At 43.0% G+C, this 18,732-nt stretch overlaps 2 protein-coding genes across 2 annotated transcripts in view; both read left to right on the top strand.

The window, feature by feature from the left end:
- LOC107283282 (tetraspanin-15) overlaps positions 1-3,871 on the top strand; it is a 14,226-nt gene extending 10,355 nt beyond the window's left edge. The window contains exons 6-8 of the mRNA XM_015811157.2: positions 545-598; positions 2,131-2,247; positions 2,466-3,871. Coding sequence (XP_015666643.2) covers positions 545-598; positions 2,131-2,247; positions 2,466-2,699 — 405 coding nt within the window. The 3' untranslated portion in view covers positions 2,700-3,871. The remainder of the gene's footprint in view (positions 1-544; positions 599-2,130; positions 2,248-2,465) is intronic.
- A 3,214-nt stretch (positions 3,872-7,085) lies between these two features.
- The window catches only part of SLC4A5 (solute carrier family 4 member 5), a 30,175-nt gene continuing 18,528 nt past the window's right edge, over positions 7,086-18,732 (top strand). Inside the window, exons 1-7 of the mRNA XM_029283165.1 lie at positions 7,086-7,104; positions 8,782-8,976; positions 15,149-15,278; positions 15,502-15,662; positions 16,304-16,456; positions 17,036-17,131; positions 17,526-17,581. Coding sequence (XP_029138998.1) covers position 8,976; positions 15,149-15,278; positions 15,502-15,662; positions 16,304-16,456; positions 17,036-17,131; positions 17,526-17,581 — 597 coding nt within the window. The 5' untranslated portion in view covers positions 7,086-7,104; positions 8,782-8,975. The remainder of the gene's footprint in view (positions 7,105-8,781; positions 8,977-15,148; positions 15,279-15,501; positions 15,663-16,303; positions 16,457-17,035; positions 17,132-17,525; positions 17,582-18,732) is intronic.

Genomic DNA, 18,732 nt, shown 5'->3' with positions numbered 1-18,732 from the left:
CACTCCGAGTTTGTTGGCGATGTCCATTTTGCTCTATGAGTTCATGGTGACCTAACCCTAACCCTAAGTGGAATTTTCCTCCTATGGGATTTTCCCATGTATTTTACCAGGAAACAGAGATAGGCCAGCCTAGAAAAGTCAGTGCCCTCCTAACCATACCCAAGCCCTCCGAATGTGTTGGCAATGTCCATTTTGCTCTATGAGTTCAAGGTGACCTAACCCTAACCCTAAGTGGAATTTTCCTCCTATGGGATTTTCCCATGTATTTTACCAGGAAACAGAGATAGGCCAGCCTAAAAAAGTCAGTGCCCTCCTAACCATAGCCAAGCACTCCGAGTTTGTTGGCAATGTCCATTTTGCTCTATGAGTTCATGGTGACTTTAGCCCAGGACCTTAAACACTACATCCAACTGGCTCTTTAGACTGGGAACTGGGAAAATATTCCAGAAAGAGGGAGTGACAAACTATTTTTGAAGTGTTGCTAAAAAGGCAAGAACCACCTTCTATGTGCTGTTATTAAACACTCTTCTTTTTGTCTTTGCAGGCACCAGGAGAAGTCATGAACACTCTGTGTGGATACCGGACACTAAATCAAGAGGTAGCAACCGAAATTCATTGGGCTGAGTTGAATGCCAAACAGCAGTGGGCAGGCAGGGAGATGGGGGGTTACAAAGCGTGATATATATATAAAGAAAGAAAGAAAGAGATGCTTTGGGAGTGTTACTGCTGAGCTCCCCATGGAGCAGAACTGCCCTGGCTTAGGATGGCGCCTGAGGTCAGGCAGCCCTTCTTGCTGCGGTTACTATGGCTGAAGATCCAAAAGCCTGAGGGGCACGCCCAGAGATGGCAGGCCTTGGGCAAGACCCAGTCCAGTGCCAGGTCTTCTGAGCAGCCCACCACCTATAGAACCAGTCTCACTCACCCTTTTAATGGTCTGGCGGGGTTTTTCCTCCTTCCTTTTGGAGAAAAGGGTAAGCGTTGGAACTTTAAAACAAACTGATAACCTGCCAATGAATGCTTCATCCCATATTCCCTGGTGTTGGTCAGAAAGTGCTGACCTAGAAACCAGGAGACGATGAATCCTAGTCCCTCTTTAGGCCTGAATGCTGGCTAGGTGACCTTGGGCCAGTCTCTCTCTCTCAGCCAAGCCAACCCCAGGATTACAGTCTCAGTCATTTTTGGGATCACCACAAACTGGATAATCTCCCAGTGCTATCCCATCTACAGCCGTACTGGCTCAGTTAGGTGTGTTGCAGGTGATCCTCCAGTGAATGACCCATCGACTGCTCAAATTTCATGGCTAGGGATAGTCGCTTGGCTCGGATTCCTAATTTAAGCTCTGTTTGGAGGTTGATTAGACATCGACTACAGCCTGGATCTATCAGAACTTCTAATTCAGTTTGGGCCCCTGTTTTAGGCGCTATACGTTTAGCAGGGATGGTGAAAGGAGGGATGGCGTGACTTACCATTAGATCGCTCTCGCCTTCACCGTCACTGTCATAGGGGGCTGGTAGTTGATGGCGTTCAGCCGGAGGTCTCTCTCTCACCCTTGGGGGGGAAGGAGACCTCGAAGGGTTGGCTTTGATGTGCCCAGCTCGATTTCTCTCGGCCTCTCCGTTGTGGTTTTTTCGGTTTCGATGTGGTGCCTGGGGTGCTCTTCTCCTGGGGAACCGGCGCTAGGCATTTAGCCGCCTGCATTCAGTCGCCCGGTGTCCTTGCTGGCCGCACCTGAAGCACTTGATAGGAGGGCCCGTAGGAGCTTTGGAAGCATTGGTCACTGAAGCTCCCGCTGGGCATCGTCCAAACGATATGGTGGATTCACACAGCATAATCTGGTTACCAAATTAGCCCCTTAGCACTAGGTAAACTCACCAAACAGCTCGGTTTACCCAACATGCTTAATCACATACTCCTATAAAGATTTGCCTGACCACCGTACTAACTTTGTTAGTATTGTAGAAACCGGTATGTTGGGTAAATTTGGGGGTACCTGTTGGATTTCAGTCATTCTTTAACATTTCCATCAGTCAAATGTAAGAGCAGAATGTATGACTGGAGTTCTAAATGCCAATGACTTGTGCCAGGATGAGCGGAATCATGTCATTAATTAGCAATTTATTCTTTCTGTAGCGACTGGAGCTGGTGAGCACCATCCACGTACGCGGCTGCATCCATGCAGTGAGCTTTTGGTTCAAAGACAATTTTGAAGCCACTTTAGCGATTGTTTGCTCTTTGCTCCTCCCTCAGGTAAAGATCCATTTTGTTCTCTGAGGGTTGTTTAGGGGGGGCCTGCATTTTGCCCATGAAAAGGCAGCAGAACCCAAGAAATGCCAGAGCCTAATCCTCCCATTCTGGTTTGGTGTTGCAGTTGATTGGCGAAGACCCCAGTAATTCCAGCCAACCCATAGGACAGGATGGCCATGTTCTAAGAAGTCCTTTAACAGGTCTCCCCTGTCTTCTTGCAGGTCTTCGGCTTGGTGATGGCCTGGCTACATTGGCAAAAGCTCAACGAGATTCATTCCCAAATGGACACTGTGGACTTCAAGCAACTAGACTGGAGCAACTTCAATTTTGCTACTCTGGACCTCACGGGGGCCGGTTGGTGCTGGTGTTTGCCTCGAGAAGGCGGCTACATCCCAGTCTGTGACAAAGACGATGGGAGCGAGGTGGAGACTGCCATTAGCCACGGCCAAGTGTGAAGCCGTTAGGTGGCCGCAGTGCCCATTTCAGAGAGACTGGTCAATGCCAGCCTGCCAAAAGAGCTGTGGTTTGTTAAGCAAAGAGATTTGTGGGCATTGTGCTTTGCCTTCTGAAATGTACACAACTACTCAATAATTGTTTTTGCATACTAGGTTGCGTTTAAAATTCAAGTAGGTTTTTTCCAGTTTTGAGACTCTTAACTTTTAATACCTTTTTTATTTTTTTAAAAAACCCTGAAATGTAGAAGCTTTTTCGTTTTATAGTTTTTACATTTTAGAAATTTAGTAAAAAAAAAGAACTTTTGTACACCAGATCATTAAAATATTACCCTGCATTTTTCTATATATTATCTAGTAGATGGTCCAATTTTTTACACTTGTTTCAAATTTAATTAGTGCTTTAATTAAAAAAAAAGTCTCTTGACGACTTTAAAGCAGTTTCTTCACTACAAAAACCCAACCAGTCAAGAATCTTGTAATGCAGACATTTCCAGTTCTTTCCATTTTACAGACTGCAGTCCTAATATCACCATCAAAAAATTCTGAGGATGACTGTGAAAAGCAAGGAATTGACAGATAGGTAATGATATATGTGGATGTCCAAAATAAAATAAATCTTATGTTTCCATCTGAAAGATTGCAAAACATCCACAGATGTGGCAATCCCACATTTTTTGACCCTTTGAAAATTAACCTTTATTCTGGCTCTCTCCCAGAGTGTTTACATGAGATGGTGGACCTGGGCCACGATGTGGCGTCCTGTCACCAATCAGATGCACCTTAGTGACCCTGCTGTGGACAAGCAAAGGATCTACAATGAACTGTTATTAGAGGATAAAGTGTGTTACCTTTACTGAGCAGGAGCAGAGTGCCTGAAAAGGAGGTGCATTCTGCATTAGTGAAAATTTCACAGCAACATAGGCTGTTAAACAAATATCTTCCTTAGGAAATGCACTCATTTTGAAAAAAGGCCTGTGTTGACGAGGTACAGAAACTCTTGTAAAATCTTGTTCTTTTCTAGTCATGCTGCTTTTGAATTTTGCTGTATATATTCTTTGCTTCTGTTTTTCATGATTTGTATAAGCCCCGATTTGTAATCCGGATACCTTGAGAGTGTAGTGACTATGATCGATTTTGACTAATCAATTGATTGATTAAATAAATAAATGGTTGGACATGGATTGGAGTTGTGTTAATCTTTGGCAGCAAACACAGCCTCTTTTGCATCCACAGAGACTTACCAATAAGTGGATAGACACCCTCCCAGACCACAGTTCATGTCATCCCACGTGTGGAAAGTAGTCCCGAGTGCATCAAGAGAGCCCATCAAATGGAGTGCTAGTTAAGGCACCAGGCAAGAAACTGGGAAACAGTCTGTTCTACGACCACAACTGAGCCCAAAATTTCTGTTGCTAAGCAAGACAGTTGTGATTTTGCCCCATTTTATGCCCTTCCTTGCCACAGTTAGGTGAATCACAGCAGTTGTTAAGTGAGTAACATAGTTATTGAAGTAAATCTGGCTTCCCCATTGACTTTGCTTGTCAGAAGGTCGCAAAAGAGGATCACACGACCCTGGGATGCTGCGACCGTTGTTACTATGAACCAGTTGCCAAGCACCTGGATTTTGATCACATGACCCTGGGGATGCTGCAACAGTCGTAAGTCTGTGAGAAACTGTCATAAGTCACTTTGTTCAGTGCCGTTGTAATTTCCAACTGTCACTAAATGATGTGTGGGGTGAGGCCTCTGTTTGCCAGGCTTCCCTCGTATTTGCTCATTCAGATCATTCAATGAGGACCGAAACAGTTTGGCTAAGGCACTTTCATCCCTGCAGCTAACAATCGTAACCCATCCAAGACCTAGAAACAAATTCTGCTTAGTATCTTTATCAGCTATGGGATAATTGGCTGCTTGAAATTGGCTGTGCATTAAATGGGTCAGAATTTGTCTAAACACACACATGTATGAGCATGAGAACCATCCCATGATCCAGTTCCTTGCTGCTCTGAAGGGATCAATCCACATCATGTCACACACATTTCAATAGAGAAGCTGCTGCAATCTTTGTGGGTCAATACTATCCCAGCATCCATTGGCCTCTTGCTGACTCTGCCAGCTGTCCAGGACTTAGTGGGATCCAAAGCATGCAGCTGGCCAGATGCTGACCGAGTCCCCTGAATGTAGTCTGGAGCATTTCTTGGGAAGGTTCAACTGTAAGTACATTATCTGAACCGTTCAGAATTCTTTGTAGGCCTGTTGAGAAAAAGAATGCCTCAAAGGGAGAGGCTTCCAAAAAAAAGAAGTTATCATAGATGGAAGAAGGTATTCAGCTGTACTATTTGTAAAAAATAGTGTGAATTTTTGTTCCATTTTTAAAGTATGCTTATAATACTAGAGCCAGAATTCTACTGCGACGTTTTTTTTAATTCATTGAGTTGTGACTGAAAGGCATTTATTTAATTTAAGCTGTGGTGTGTAACTTATAAAAAAACATGGTTAAGCAACTTACTGTATTCATTGGTGGCAGTTTTAATATATATTCCAGGTTTAATAATAATAATGATAATGATAATGATAAAGTTGGAAGGGACCCTTGGAGGTCAAGTCCAACCCCCTGCTCAGGCAGGAAACCCTATATACCATTTCGGACAAATGGCTGTCCAGTTTCTTCTTAAAAACTTCCAATGTTGGAGCATTCACCGCTTCTGGAGGCAGGTTGTTCCACTGGTTAATTGTTCTAACTGTCAGGAAGTTTCTCCTTAGTTCTAGGTTGCTTCTCTCCTTGATTACTTTCCATCTGTTGCTTCTTGTCCTGCCCTCAAGCGCTTTGGAAAATAGCTTGACTCCCTCTTCTTTGTGGCAGCCCCTAAGATATTGGCACACTGTTTAATATACTTTAATATAAATCTACTTTTGACCTGACTGTAATAAGACCACATTTTCTCTTATTTTTCTCAGTGTGCAGTAATAAACAGCCTGTAGATGCCAGAGGGAGAGACCAGTGTTGGGTTTAGCTTAGTCCCTGTCAAAGTGACTTTGGAAGGGATTGATTTTTCTGCCATGAAATGTGACCATATCTTTCCCAGTCGCCCATAAAGGGCATTTGGGAAATTAATATGCATTGAAATAAGAGAAAATACTTGTAGCTCGGGTTTTAGATTTTGGCAGCGATTTGTTCTTCAAGCTTGTTTCAATTTAGTGTCTGAAGGCTAATCAGGCACCATGGGCATCCTGAGTCCAGCAAGGCGGTGAGGGGGCCCCCCTTACTCCGGAGGAGGGCACCAAATTCCCCACCCAGATCATCATAGGGAGGATGGAGCCACTTACCATCAGGTCGTCTTCCCCTTCAGTGTTGCTCTTGTAGAAGACCAAGCCAGGCTTGTCGTGGGCCAGAGTTCCCTCCCCTTTGCTGGATTGGGGACCTGTTGACCATGTTTTCTCCTTGGCTTTGCAGTTGTTTTTTTGGCTTCAGTTGGGCCGGGGCTTGCAGTGCAGATGCCGGCCGTGGTGCGAGGCAATCAGCAGCTCAATGGCCTTCCTTCCCACATCAGAAACACCTTCCCAGGCTCCGGCAGGGTGTCTCCCCGTGGCAGGAGGTGCACTGCCTCTTCCTCCACAGGGCGCTGGGCATCTCTTGGCCATTCAGCGGGGCCAGTTCTCATGTGCAGTGTGCTCCCGGTACTCCATCAGGTCGAGCTCCACATTTGTGGCTAACTGGTACCACCCTTGAAGGTCATGGGGCACCTCCCAGAGCAGGCAGTTGTGATACAGCTCCTTGTTCATCCCCTCCCGGAATTGGTAGACCAGCATACGCTCGGGCCAGTCTCTCAGGCTATGAAAATCTTGGATGTACTCTGCCACTGGCCACTTGGTCTGCCCCAAGCAGCGGATGCGGGTCTCTGCATGCCGGGCTGCTGTGGGGCTCTTGAATCTGTCCTGCAACTTCTGCATGAAAGCGTCCAGCCATCCCACTGCAGGACTTGGGTTTGGCTAGTCAGGATCAAAGGAATCAAACTCCTGGCAGTCTGAGCAGAGTTAGCCTGCAATACAACATTCTAACCGCTGCAGCACCATGGTTCATGTATAATTGCATTTTTTTTCTTATTTACATCTTAAGTACTCATTTTCTTCACTTTGCAGAATCCTGCGTCTTCCAAAAGGAATGGTATATTGAGTAATTATTTCTCGTTAATCTTTTCATTGCTCCTTATTTCATTTTTTTTTTGCTTTTAAAGTAGTGAATTACTAATTTATCACTAGCTGTATTAGAATTTCATTATTATTTAATAATTTTTTTATCTTTAAATCTATGATAGCATTTACTGGTTGGCCATAATGTACGAGAATGACACCCTGGGCGAGAGATGCCTCAGCACCTTCAGAATGCAATATGATGATGAAGAGGGTAAGGTGACCCGTTTCCCCAGTGCTTCTCCCTGATTCGGGCAGTAGATTCTTCTAGTGTGGCACAATGATTTTTCCATTTCTGATGTCATACTTCCCTTGGGCATGGAATATGTCCCTCATTTCCCTTACGTACTTCCCTGAGTAAAATATCATTTAGATGTTTTACTTACATGCGGTGCTTTTTTTGTTAAAAAAAAAAAGGTGCCAGAACTTACACACGTCATACAACCCGCCTTGCCTACCCTACAAGGTTTACCTTTGTAGTTGAAAAAAAAACCCTTCAATTTTTAATGTATCTAAAAAACTAGGATTTTGTTCAAGGTAAGTTGATACTATCAATGTTACCATGCACTGTGTGGCTTTAAATTACAAGAAGGCATTTTATTAATCTTTTGGGACATTTACCACTGGCACACCCATTTAGTTTAATGAGTGGAAATGTCAGCTTTCTATGTGGAATGAAATTGGCCCAATAAAACAAAATTTGGTTGCTTGTAAAAGATTGAATTATTTTTAAGAAGTTGTCAAACTATCAGAAAGGCATATACAGACCAACTCCCTTAAATTCTAAGAGCCAAGAGATGCAGTTGTTACATTATGCCATGCCCCCATTTACATGACTTTCACAAACCTATCCATTCATCTCCCTCCCTCTGTTAAAGTACTGAGGTTTGCAGATGATACAACAGTCACTGGTCCCATTCGAGATGGTGATAAGCATACAGACAGGAGGTTGAACTCACCTTGTGGTGTATCCGGAACAATCTGGAGCTGAACACACTTAAAACTGTAGAGTTGATATGGGATTTTAGGAGGAGCCCCCCTATTCTACCACCTCTTACAATATTTCACAACGCAGTATCAACAGTACAGAACTTCAAGTTTCTGGGTTCTATTATCTCCCAGGACTTGAAATGGACACCTAATATTAGAACATCATTAAAAAGGCACGACAAAGAATGCTCTTCCTGCCATCAACTCAGAAAGCTCAGACTGCCCAAGGAACTGCCGATACAGTTCTACAGAGGAATTATTGAGTTTGTCATTTGTACCTCAATAAACTGTCTGGTTTGGCATTGCAACCAACCAGGACAGGTATAGGCTTCAATGGATAGTTAGGATTGCAGAAAAAACAGTTGCAACCAGCCTGCCTTCCACTGAGGATCTATATACTGCATGAACCAGAAAGAAGGATGAGAAAATATCTACAGACCTCTCACATCCTGGAAACAAACTGTTTCAAATTCTTCCCTCAGGATGTCGCTCTAGGGCATTGCATGACAAAACCAGACACAGGGACAGTTCGCCCCTTCCCCCCGCCCCGTGCCATCACTCTGCTGAACACCCAATTCCCACAGCAATGTCTTGTGTCTAAAGGATATTTACCCATGTAGTAGGGCTGGATTACTATTATCCTTCTCATCTTTACTACTACCTTCTCCTATTGGCATCTTATGATTACATTACTTTGTTGTTGGTATGTACATTGAGAGCTTATGCATTGGAGACCAATTTCTTGTCTATCCAATCACACTTGTCCAATAAATATTCTGTTCTGTTCTGTTGTTCTATTCTTGGGAGACTATTTTAACACACTATGTATGCTGTGTGGTATTTTTATGAATGGGGAGCCTTTTCATTCACTCTCTGTGTGCTGCTTGGCTGTCTCCTCTAGCAGATTATCATTCCATTTACATTGGGCTACCAAGGCCCCATAGCAACCAGAAAAAAAGACGCAAAAGGAGATCCTCCTTCAGCCAAGATAAAAATGGTGAATGCAAAAGGCCCTACAAGCAGCAGATCCATTCGGACACAGAAGAAGGAAGGCGGACAGGTGATGTGAGTGGAAATGACCACGCCAGCAGGACCAGTGAGTAGAGGAGGAAGGAAAATAGAGCACTAAAAACAAGCCAGGATTCCACCATGTTTAGAAGGGTTGACTTTGTGCTACCAGGACCTGCAAATTTCATTTCAGTCATGACTGAATTACTGCTATGGCTGCATGTAGCTGACTGCCAGGCATACATTATGCAGAAATATAGAGTAGCGAAATGGAAGGAAAACATAGGATCTCTGATTTTAAATGTTTTATGAGAAAAGAGTTTTAAAATCCAAATAAAAATAGAAACAGGTGAAATAGGGTAGACGTGGGAGAATCTTCCACAGCTATGTACCGAGGCAGGAATCGTGAGTGCTGCTGCCTCCTTGTAAGTGAGGCTGCCCTACCTGGGCCATGGCAGAATAGCAGCAATGAACCAACGGTTTCTATGTCTCTTTGTCACCATCCACTGGTCAACTGAACTTTTACCAGCAATATAACAGTATACAAAGGTACAGGATACAGTCAGTACTCAGCAATCACAAGTGAGACCTGCAGTGACATGCTAAACATAACACAACAGACTTACAACCACAACAGATTTACAACTTCACTTCCCACTTGGTCATTAAAAGTATGTCTCTGCAGATAGTTAAGGGAGACATCATGTGGCCTTGACTTGGGATTTTATTGCAGCTTCTCCTTTGATTTTGCTTATCAAGGGCAAAATGATGATCTCATGACTGCAGGTTGCTGTGATGGTCATAAGAACTGGACGCAAAGTTACTTTTTCAGCATTGACATAACTTCGAACGATCGTTAAATAGGGTAATCTACCTCTATATGCTTTCAAACCCGGAGCAAGTGGCAGGTTTAAGACATTTATAAAAATTGGTTGAATTGCATCACCACCTATATAGGTCTAATCAGATTCAAATCAGTCACTATCTACAAAATGATTACTTTTTGACTTCTTGCTTTTTTGTGTTAGTATAGCCGAGAAGTGTATCTTTTAAAAAGCAAGTTAAAAATTAAATTGCAGCGATGGGGCAGCCCCATGTAGAGCCCATTGCTACCAACTCCGCAAAGCTTTCTGGTTGCCCATTACATTCCCAGCAACTTTTAGAATTAATTAATTAATAATTAAGACTGGAGTACATGTCAGTGATAAATCAACTTCTACTGATTGTCTCTTACAATGTTCAAAGCTGGGGACAGTTTTTAGAACATTGTAGAAACAGCCACTTAGCTAAAGACACCTAAAAGATGAAGATGTCCTCAAAGGGCAGAGTCCAAAGGTCACGTGGAGATAGCAACTTCTATTTTTTTTAAAAAAATGAAGAGCTGCTTTAAATGGCCATTTTAATTGTTCGATCTCAACCTAGGATGTGGCAGGAAGTACTGTTTTAGGAATGGCTGGTTTTCTTCTGCAGCCCAAAACAGAAATGTTCCCTTCAGCCTACTTCATAAGCTACTTATAAAAGCTTAATAGGCTGCATACCAGAATAGTTGCTTGCTTTCTCTGGTGTTTGCAGAGAGACATCCTGCTGAGATTTTACACAATCCTTAAGTGTGCGGAAACACACACACACACACACACACACGGTCCTTCTCCTGTCCACAGAGGGGCATTGTCCTGCCTTCTGGAACTTGCTAGTTGGGATGCCCAACCTTAAAAAGTGAGGGCTTCCTTTGGCCGCAGGGTCCTTTGTTTTTGTGCCATGGGAGTGAACAGGGACATGGTCCTCACTTGTTTTGCGGAACGGAACACTTTTGTGTGGGAATTAAACCCATCCTTTTCCAAAGGAGAGAAAGTCCTTCCCCCAGCAATCAGAAGCAAAGCGTTTGAGGAAGATGTCCCACACTCCACTATTCTTGAAAATGACCCCATAAGGTGATTCCAGAGCCAGACCCACCTCTCAGCACCTTTCTGTCCAGACCAGAGTAGGCAACCACGGTCCTGGAAACACACCTGGTTTTTCAGGGTCTTTCGTGATCCCCTCTTCAGAGCTGGTTGAAAACTGCTTTTGCCACATCATCACAAGTCCTTGCAATGCAAGAGCCAAAAAACACGGCTTGTGCAGGAGGACTGTGAGAGCTGTTCAGCAGAGTGGTGGTGGCTGCCTTAAAAGCAAGGAGGAGGAGGAGGAGGAGAGCTGGGAGGGCAGCCATGGTGGTGGCCTCTGGAGAAGGGGAAGGTATTGTGAACCCATGTTCATTGGCATTTGAATATCTTTGCATGTGCGTAAATGCACAGACATGGTTTGCAGCTCCCAACCCCTCAGAAGATACAACGTGCCCTGCTTAGAGCCTGTGAGCTTGCATAAAGTGGACGCTATTTGTTACACAGTGGGGATGAAGTGTAAAATCTTACCTGCCTTCCTCAAGCGATGAAGGGGTTCTAGTCTTCCTGATCTTTCCCCTCTTCTTTCCAAAGGCAGGATGTGCAGGAATCAGAGAGCTTGCAGGATGGGCTGGTGCATCTGGAAATTGCTAGCTGTTTGGCTTTTCCCTCCATTGTTTGCAAAGGGTCCAAGCCCTGCACAACGGTTTCTCTCTAACGCGACATGAGCCTCCCTCCCTTCCTACATCATTTTTGTTGAAGCCAAGTAGACACCAGCCGCTTGGTCAAGAAACCTTGGCTCTCTTAGAAACCTGGTTTCATCTTTCTGAGGGGAAAGCTATTGCTGTCACCATACTGTTCAAGAAAGATTTTAAAAAAAATTAGCATCATGGTTGTTTAGTGGTGGCTCCATGCTGTTGGAGGGAGGGGTTGATTCAACTTGATTAACGTCCCTGAAATTAAAAAAGAACTGAATTAGTTCCGTTCTTTAATAATTGATCACCAGACTGTTGTGGCAGTGTGCCTGGCTTTGCAATGCAGGTAGCCCTACAGTCTCTGGTTAGGAAAGGATAAGATGCCCCCTCAAACATGGGCGTGCATTGCACACTCTCTCCTTCGCCCAGAGCGCCCCCAGCAGACCCACCTCTTAACACAGAAGCTACATTGATTTCGTAGTTTTATGTCATGAGGGCTGGGAGTGAAGGAGAGGATTGATACGCCTCATAATCTGGTTATTCAAGTAAACAGAAGGTGGGGATTATTTTTGTGGCTGCAGCTTGTGTTAGTCTTTGGAGCTAGGAAGAGCTGTGGGTAGTGCTGTGAACAGCTCTTCTCCCCGAAAAAAATGGGGGAAAATCTCCAACCATTTCCAGGTAAGAAAACATTCCATTTGAGAATTTCCAATATATGCATGTCTGAGGTTTGTTGAAAGTTTAGGAAGTTCTGAAGGGAAGCCCAGCACCAGGGCGACCGATGTTGCCCCTTCTAGCAAGTGATTTAACTGTTTACGTACAAGAGGGACACTTAGGTGACATTCCAGGTCATGTAAGACGGATGGCAATCTTGGGGATTCTGCCACAGCCAGGCTTGCCAGCTTCTGCCATAAAGTACAACCTGGATTGGTGGGGAAATGGACTGAACTCTGGGAGTGAAAGGTGTTTCTGAAAGTGCTGGGTTGAAGAGAGACAGTGGACCTATCACAGGAGGGTCAAGAGCAAACTAGCAACCTCCCCAGAAGTCTGGAAGGGAACCTTCTGGGAAGCTGGCAACTTTGAACTGGCAACTTTGAGAAGTAGATCCTGTACACAGTTACTGTGGTTGAACCAAGTATCACTATTGAATATCTCTGCACTCGGCTTTTCTTGCCTTACTTTTTTCACCACTGAATTGCATGTTGTTGTATAGGGTCCAGTATTCAAATCCGTCAAGATACTTCTGAATCTTGAACCTATATTCTAAGACAGAACCTTGTGGTACCCTACTGCATGCTTCCCTCCACGTAGACATAGTTCCATTGAAGACTACATGTTGACTGTTGTTGGCCAGCCAGTTACAAATGCATCTGGTGGTGATGCTGTCTATCCCACATGGTTCTATCTTATCAAGAAGCAGGCTATGGTATATTTTGTCAAATGTCTTTTTGACATCAAAGTAAACAATGCCCACAATATTTCATTGGTCCATTAATTTGGTCACTTCGTAACAGAATGCTATTAGGTTTGTCTGGCATGATCTGTTTTTAACAGTCTGTGTTGGTTTCTAGAGATTGTAGTGATCATTTCTAGGTGCTCACAAATTCACTGCTTGATTATCTTTTCCAGGATTTTTGCAGGTTTTGTCAAGCTGATTCTATCCTTCTGTTAATGCAGCTTAGGGGTGTATTGGCTTTTTTGACTGCTGCCACACACTGTTTCCTTATATTTAAGTGATTATCCACTAGGACTCCAAGATCCCTCTCACAGTTACTGCTACTGAGACAGGTTTCACCTAATCTGTACCTGTATATTTGGTGTTTCTTGCCTATGCATAAAAACTTACTTTTGTCTACACTGAATTTCATTTTGTTAGATAGGGCCCAGTGTTCAAGTCTGTTGGGCTCCATCTGGATCTTGAGCCTATCCTCTGAGCTGGTGCCTATTCCTATCAGCTTGGAGGTATTTGCAGATTTGCTTGCTTCTAGGTGTTCGCAGATCTGTTACTTGACAATAATAATAATAATAATAATAATAATAATAATAATAATAATAATAATAATAATAATAATAATAATAATAATAATGTTGGAAGGGACTTTGGAGGTCATCCAGTCCAACCTCTCCGACATGCCATGTGTAGAAAAAGAAGAAGTGCAGCATTTAGATGACAGGATCTAAGAATAACAGAATAATACTTGGAAGGGACCTTGGAGGTCATCTAGTCCAGCCCCCTGCTCAGGCAGCAATTTTCTCACTCTTTTTTTTTTATGGTTATGGTTAATTTAATTTGTATACCGCCCTTCTCCCGTAGGACTCAGGGCGGTTCACAGCATATTAAAAACACAAATACAATATACAGGATACGAAAAAAAATCATACAAAAATACACAAAATAACCCCACTAAAACCTAATTAAAAGCCAAATATTGATTGCTGTGTTCCCATTAAAATTACTTTGAATGTATTCTTTATGAATCATATTTTTAACACGTCCATCTATGTTATTCAACTGTAAAATACCCATGTAGGCTTCATCTGACAATTTCTGATATTTTGGCCATGCAGTTTTCCAATTCCATAGTTATTTGTGATTTTACTCCATTTTATTGCTGCTGTAGCACATTTCTAGGCCAAATTCCATTGCTATATCTAGGCTAAAAATTCTTACAGTGTTTGTCAATGACTAGATTTTGATTTCTGATATTACGTAACGTATATACATATATGTAATATAATTACATAATATACTTATATAAAATACATATTATATTGTTACATTATGCTAGGTTTATTACTGTGGTTTACTGAAAAAAACATCCCTGGTTTTGTTCACACACCATGCTAAACCATAGACCTCCATCTGGGTTCATACATCATGCTAAACTAATATGTGACAAATGTTATTTTATTTTAGCACTACAGTATGTTGCCCTTCCTAGCCCCAAAGTCCCTTGGATATTCCAGAAATAGATTTACCAACCAAACGTTGAGGTCTGAAATGTTTTGCCTATAGTTCCTGGGTCCTGGCAGTTCAGTGTTAATGCTCTTAGTTAGTTTAATCAGATTAGGCTAAAATACAATGAATATACTATTTTTTTTCCAGGGCGCATTATGGTGGAAAAGCCTCATGTTAAACTAGTAGGAATTGTAGTAAACACGAGGAACATTTATTTGCTGGCTCAGTTTTCCTTCCTTCTTGTGACTCCTGTGCCCCTCCACACGACTCAAGGGCCCAGGGCCAAAGGGTCCAAAGGTGGTGAGGGGGAAAGTCAGCACTTGCTGGGCAGGACAAAAGATTATTTTGACGGACAAAGCACCTGGGCACCCCCCCTCCCTCCCTCCTATCCATGTGGCAACCTAGAATGAGAAGGGAAATGGCGGCAGCCAGGCTCATTTGTAGAGTTGACAATATTATTTTAATGAGCTGCACTATCTTAAAATCATTATCATCCAAACAACTTTCTTTTTAGGAATTCAATATAATAAACAAGCAATAGGATGTAATCAAACCAGTGTCTTAGACTTTTAAAAAGCTGATTTCAACAGGTTTTTTTTTCTGCTGACCTTGGAAAGGATTCCTTACTAGAAACCATTTTCTTTCCCAAGGACTTCAAAACTGGGTTAAAAACATGGAATCGTGAGTGGGTTCTGCCTGTCCTTAATCAGCTTTTCATCTTTGGTTCAGTGTCACCTGCTGCTGAGCGCCTCCGATATATCCTGGGTGAAGATGATGATCCCCCCAACCCAACACTGTTCACGGAGATGGACACCCTCCAACGTGATGGAGAAGAGATGGAATGGAAGGAGGCAGCCAGGTAGGAAAACTGTGGAAAGCAGGACCCATTTGGCTCCAAGCAGCTACAAAGGCTAAATTTGTGACTGGTTAGATATAGTTCATGACCTAGAAGAGTGCAGAAAAGAATATGAGGGAGACTTTGGTTCCTGCTATGTACGCGTGTATTGTTCTTATGTTTCTCACTGTTTCCCATTGACCATTTCACATGGCAAAAAAGATGCTGGTATCTTTCTTTGTTTCAGATGGATTAAGTTTGAAGAGAAGGTGGAAGAAGGAGGGGAGCGATGGAGTAAACCTCATGTATCAACTCTGACTTTGCATAGCTTGTTTGAACTGCGCACTTGCCTGCAGATGGGAACCATCCTGTTAGATCTCGATGGCTACTTCCTGCCACAAATCATAGGTAAGGTATGAAAATCCAAAGCAACTGCAAAGATCTGAAATTAAAAGCTCATCCTATCCAAACCTTGCTACTGGCTACTCAGGCTATAGGGGAGTCACCTGAAGAACTCTGTGTCTTTGGTGATAGGAATACTCTCTCTGTGATGGCCTATTCATGTACACAAGTCATGGCTTCCAGAGCCCAGGATATGTTGTAGGGCCTGCATCCTTGTAAATGTGATTGTCACAAAACCTCTGCATTCACATCAGATTCTTTGAAAGTCATTAGAATCCTACTTAAATATGGAGTTCAGCCAAGATTTACCAAATGTATAACCTTCTTAGATGATCTGTAAGGTCCCTTCCAGCTCAGCCAATTCCTAGCGGCCGGTGCAAATCATCCTTATCAGCGCATGGCAGAATTCTTTGGAGAGTGCACTTATGTCTAGTACATACTGTAGGCCTGTGGCCATTACTGCCTTACAGGATCATAATGGAGGGCAATCCACATCTTACACTCTAGTCACACTGTGGCTCTTTTAATACACTGATGGAACTGAAAATGACAGAAGAGTTAGGATGGCCAATGCTGGTCACGATGGCCTCGGCCTCTAGAGTCTATTTTGGCTGGACATTATCAATAATATAATCCATGTTTTCCAGATAATGTCATTGAGAAACAAATAGAAGATGGCCTTCTGAAGCCAGAGCTGCGAGAGAAAATAAGCTATGTGCTCCTGAGAAAGCACCGACATCAGATGAAGAAATCCATCCATCGATCCTTGGCAGATATTGGCAAATCTGTCTCAAGCATAAGTGAGTGAAATTTCCAGAGAGGTATTTTTGGCAAAGCAGGGGAAAGAGGGCGACAGCTAAAAGGAAGTCCTGAGTTCCTTCTTATGGGCTTCTTTTGCTGCTGCAAAATCCTCAAAAGACCCTGAAGGACACCAAAAGTGGAGAGGTGATATGGCTCTGATCCAATACTGGAAAAAAGTAAATTATAAAAAAAGTTTGTGTGTTCTTCCCAAAAATGTGGAAGGGAAGATTCACAGTACTTAAGCTATTCAGCTACATTATGATATTCAGAAATTCCCTGAAATAGAAGATGGCAAAGAACCAGCTGTTCAGGTTGCAGTGGACAATCTGTCACTGCTGTGTGCTCTTCTACACACACGCACACAGAGACACAAAGACACACCGTACAGAAAAAGTATCGTGGGCAATTCTGTCTCTGGTCCACCTCTCCCAAACTTCTTACCCAAAGAATCGGGACAGTTTCTTCAGTGGTCTGGGCTCTTGCTTGGTACCAGAAGCCAATGTTTCAGTAGCTCATATTTTCATTGAAGTTGTGGGCTATGCTGGGTTCATCTCCATCATGTTTCTGCCTGCCAACAGATCGTAGCCCTGTCCAGAGTCCAGCTGCAGGAGCCGGCTTTTATCGTTCTTCTGAAGATCTCAGAATAAGACAGAACTCAGCTTATGGACGATTACGTAAGTTCCATGTTAGTTCTGCCATTGGAGATCAAACATGCAGGAGGAACTGTTCATTTCCTCACCACCTGATATAATAACTGAAAGCAGAGAACAGACGGAGTTGAAGAAACACCAAATCTAAGGGTAGTGATTGATGCAGAGGTATGTAAATTTGGGGGCTAGGAAATCATTTAGAAGTTTGAGAGCATATAGCTTGGTGTGTTTTTTAAAAAAAAATCCAGAATAGTCATTCCTGATCACAAAACACCTATTTTACCAATAAGATAAAAGTGCCCTGATCTATCTTTATGACAAGCTGCCCAGAGTCATGGCAAGCTGCAAGATGGACAGATTAACAAACAAACAAACAAACAAATAAACAAACAAACAAACAAACCTTTTCCTCCTTTAGGCCACACACAAAGCCGAAGCATGAATGACATCACAGACACTCCAAGCACAGCCCAGGTAAGAGTCCCCCAGCTGCTTCTCTTTTAGAGATTTCCAGGTGGGCCCCAAGGCAAGGCTTCTTTGCCTGTCCTGAGAACATGGGCAGTACCTGGCACTGCTGTCCCTCCCCCTCAGTTAGCTTTTGTGCCCCCCCGGGGATGCCAGCCACCATCCCTTTCAGAAACTTCAGAAGAAGCTGCTGCTCTTTACCATTTTTAGGTGAGGGAAGGGGCTTTGAAGAGGCATCGTTTTATCTAGATATTATTGCTCTTGGTGTGTGATCTGAGTTCATTTAAGAGGAAGAATGATAACGGTCCAAATACACACCAGGATCTTGAGGTCTTCAAACACCAGTGTGTCCATTTCTGGTTGTCACGATTCAAAAATAATGCTGATGCCCTGGAAAGACTGCAGGGAAGAGCAACAAGGATGATAAAGGGTCTGGAATGGCTAAGGGAACTAGGTATGTCTAGCCTAGGGGTGACAAGGTAGCTCTCTTCCAATACTTGAGGGGCTGTCACAAAGAAGAGGGTATTGACTTATTCTCTCTAAAGCACCTGAGTGCAGGACAAGAAGCAGTGGGTGGAAGCATTTAAAAATGACATTGTGATAATTCCAAGAATTACACTCAATTTATCAGAAAGTGATAAATTTATCAGTGTTTTTTAATTATTATTTTTCTTTTACTGGGCTACTTTTCTGTTGGGCTGCTCTTTTTTTCAATGTCCACCAGTGCACCCTTTCATCATTATTCCAATGACTTGAACCTGACAATATTGGGGTGGATGGAAAAGGGAAGCAATCAGCATTTAAAAAGACATTGCTACCTTCTAATTGGAAATCTGGATAGGCCTCTATGTTTTAATCTAAAACTGGACACCAGTCTTATAAAATTTGGCATATGGAAGAAATTAGTTTTGCATGCCTGTAATTGTCTCCCTGAATCTTCCAGATAGTTCCATGCTGATATCGAGCTGCCCCCAGAGATCCGGGTGATTCCGGATCTCCCCTCCTTCCGCCGCGCCCTCAAGACATGGCTGTTTCAGCTGGCAGGACTGGCCTAGGGATATTTTAAATTGGATTTTAATCAACTTTTAAAATAAGAAAAGGCCTATTTAAATATATCTTTTAATTTATTTTAAATTTTGTATATTTGTATCAATTGCTCT

This window comes from Protobothrops mucrosquamatus, unplaced genomic scaffold, assembly GCF_001527695.2.
Source record: "Protobothrops mucrosquamatus isolate PMUCROS unplaced genomic scaffold, P.Mucros_1.0 scaffold31, whole genome shotgun sequence".
NCBI classification, from domain to species: Eukaryota; Metazoa; Chordata; class Lepidosauria; order Squamata; family Viperidae; genus Protobothrops; species Protobothrops mucrosquamatus.
The sequence above is the reverse complement of the archived record's forward strand: the minus strand, read 5'-3'. Positions and strand labels throughout refer to the sequence as shown.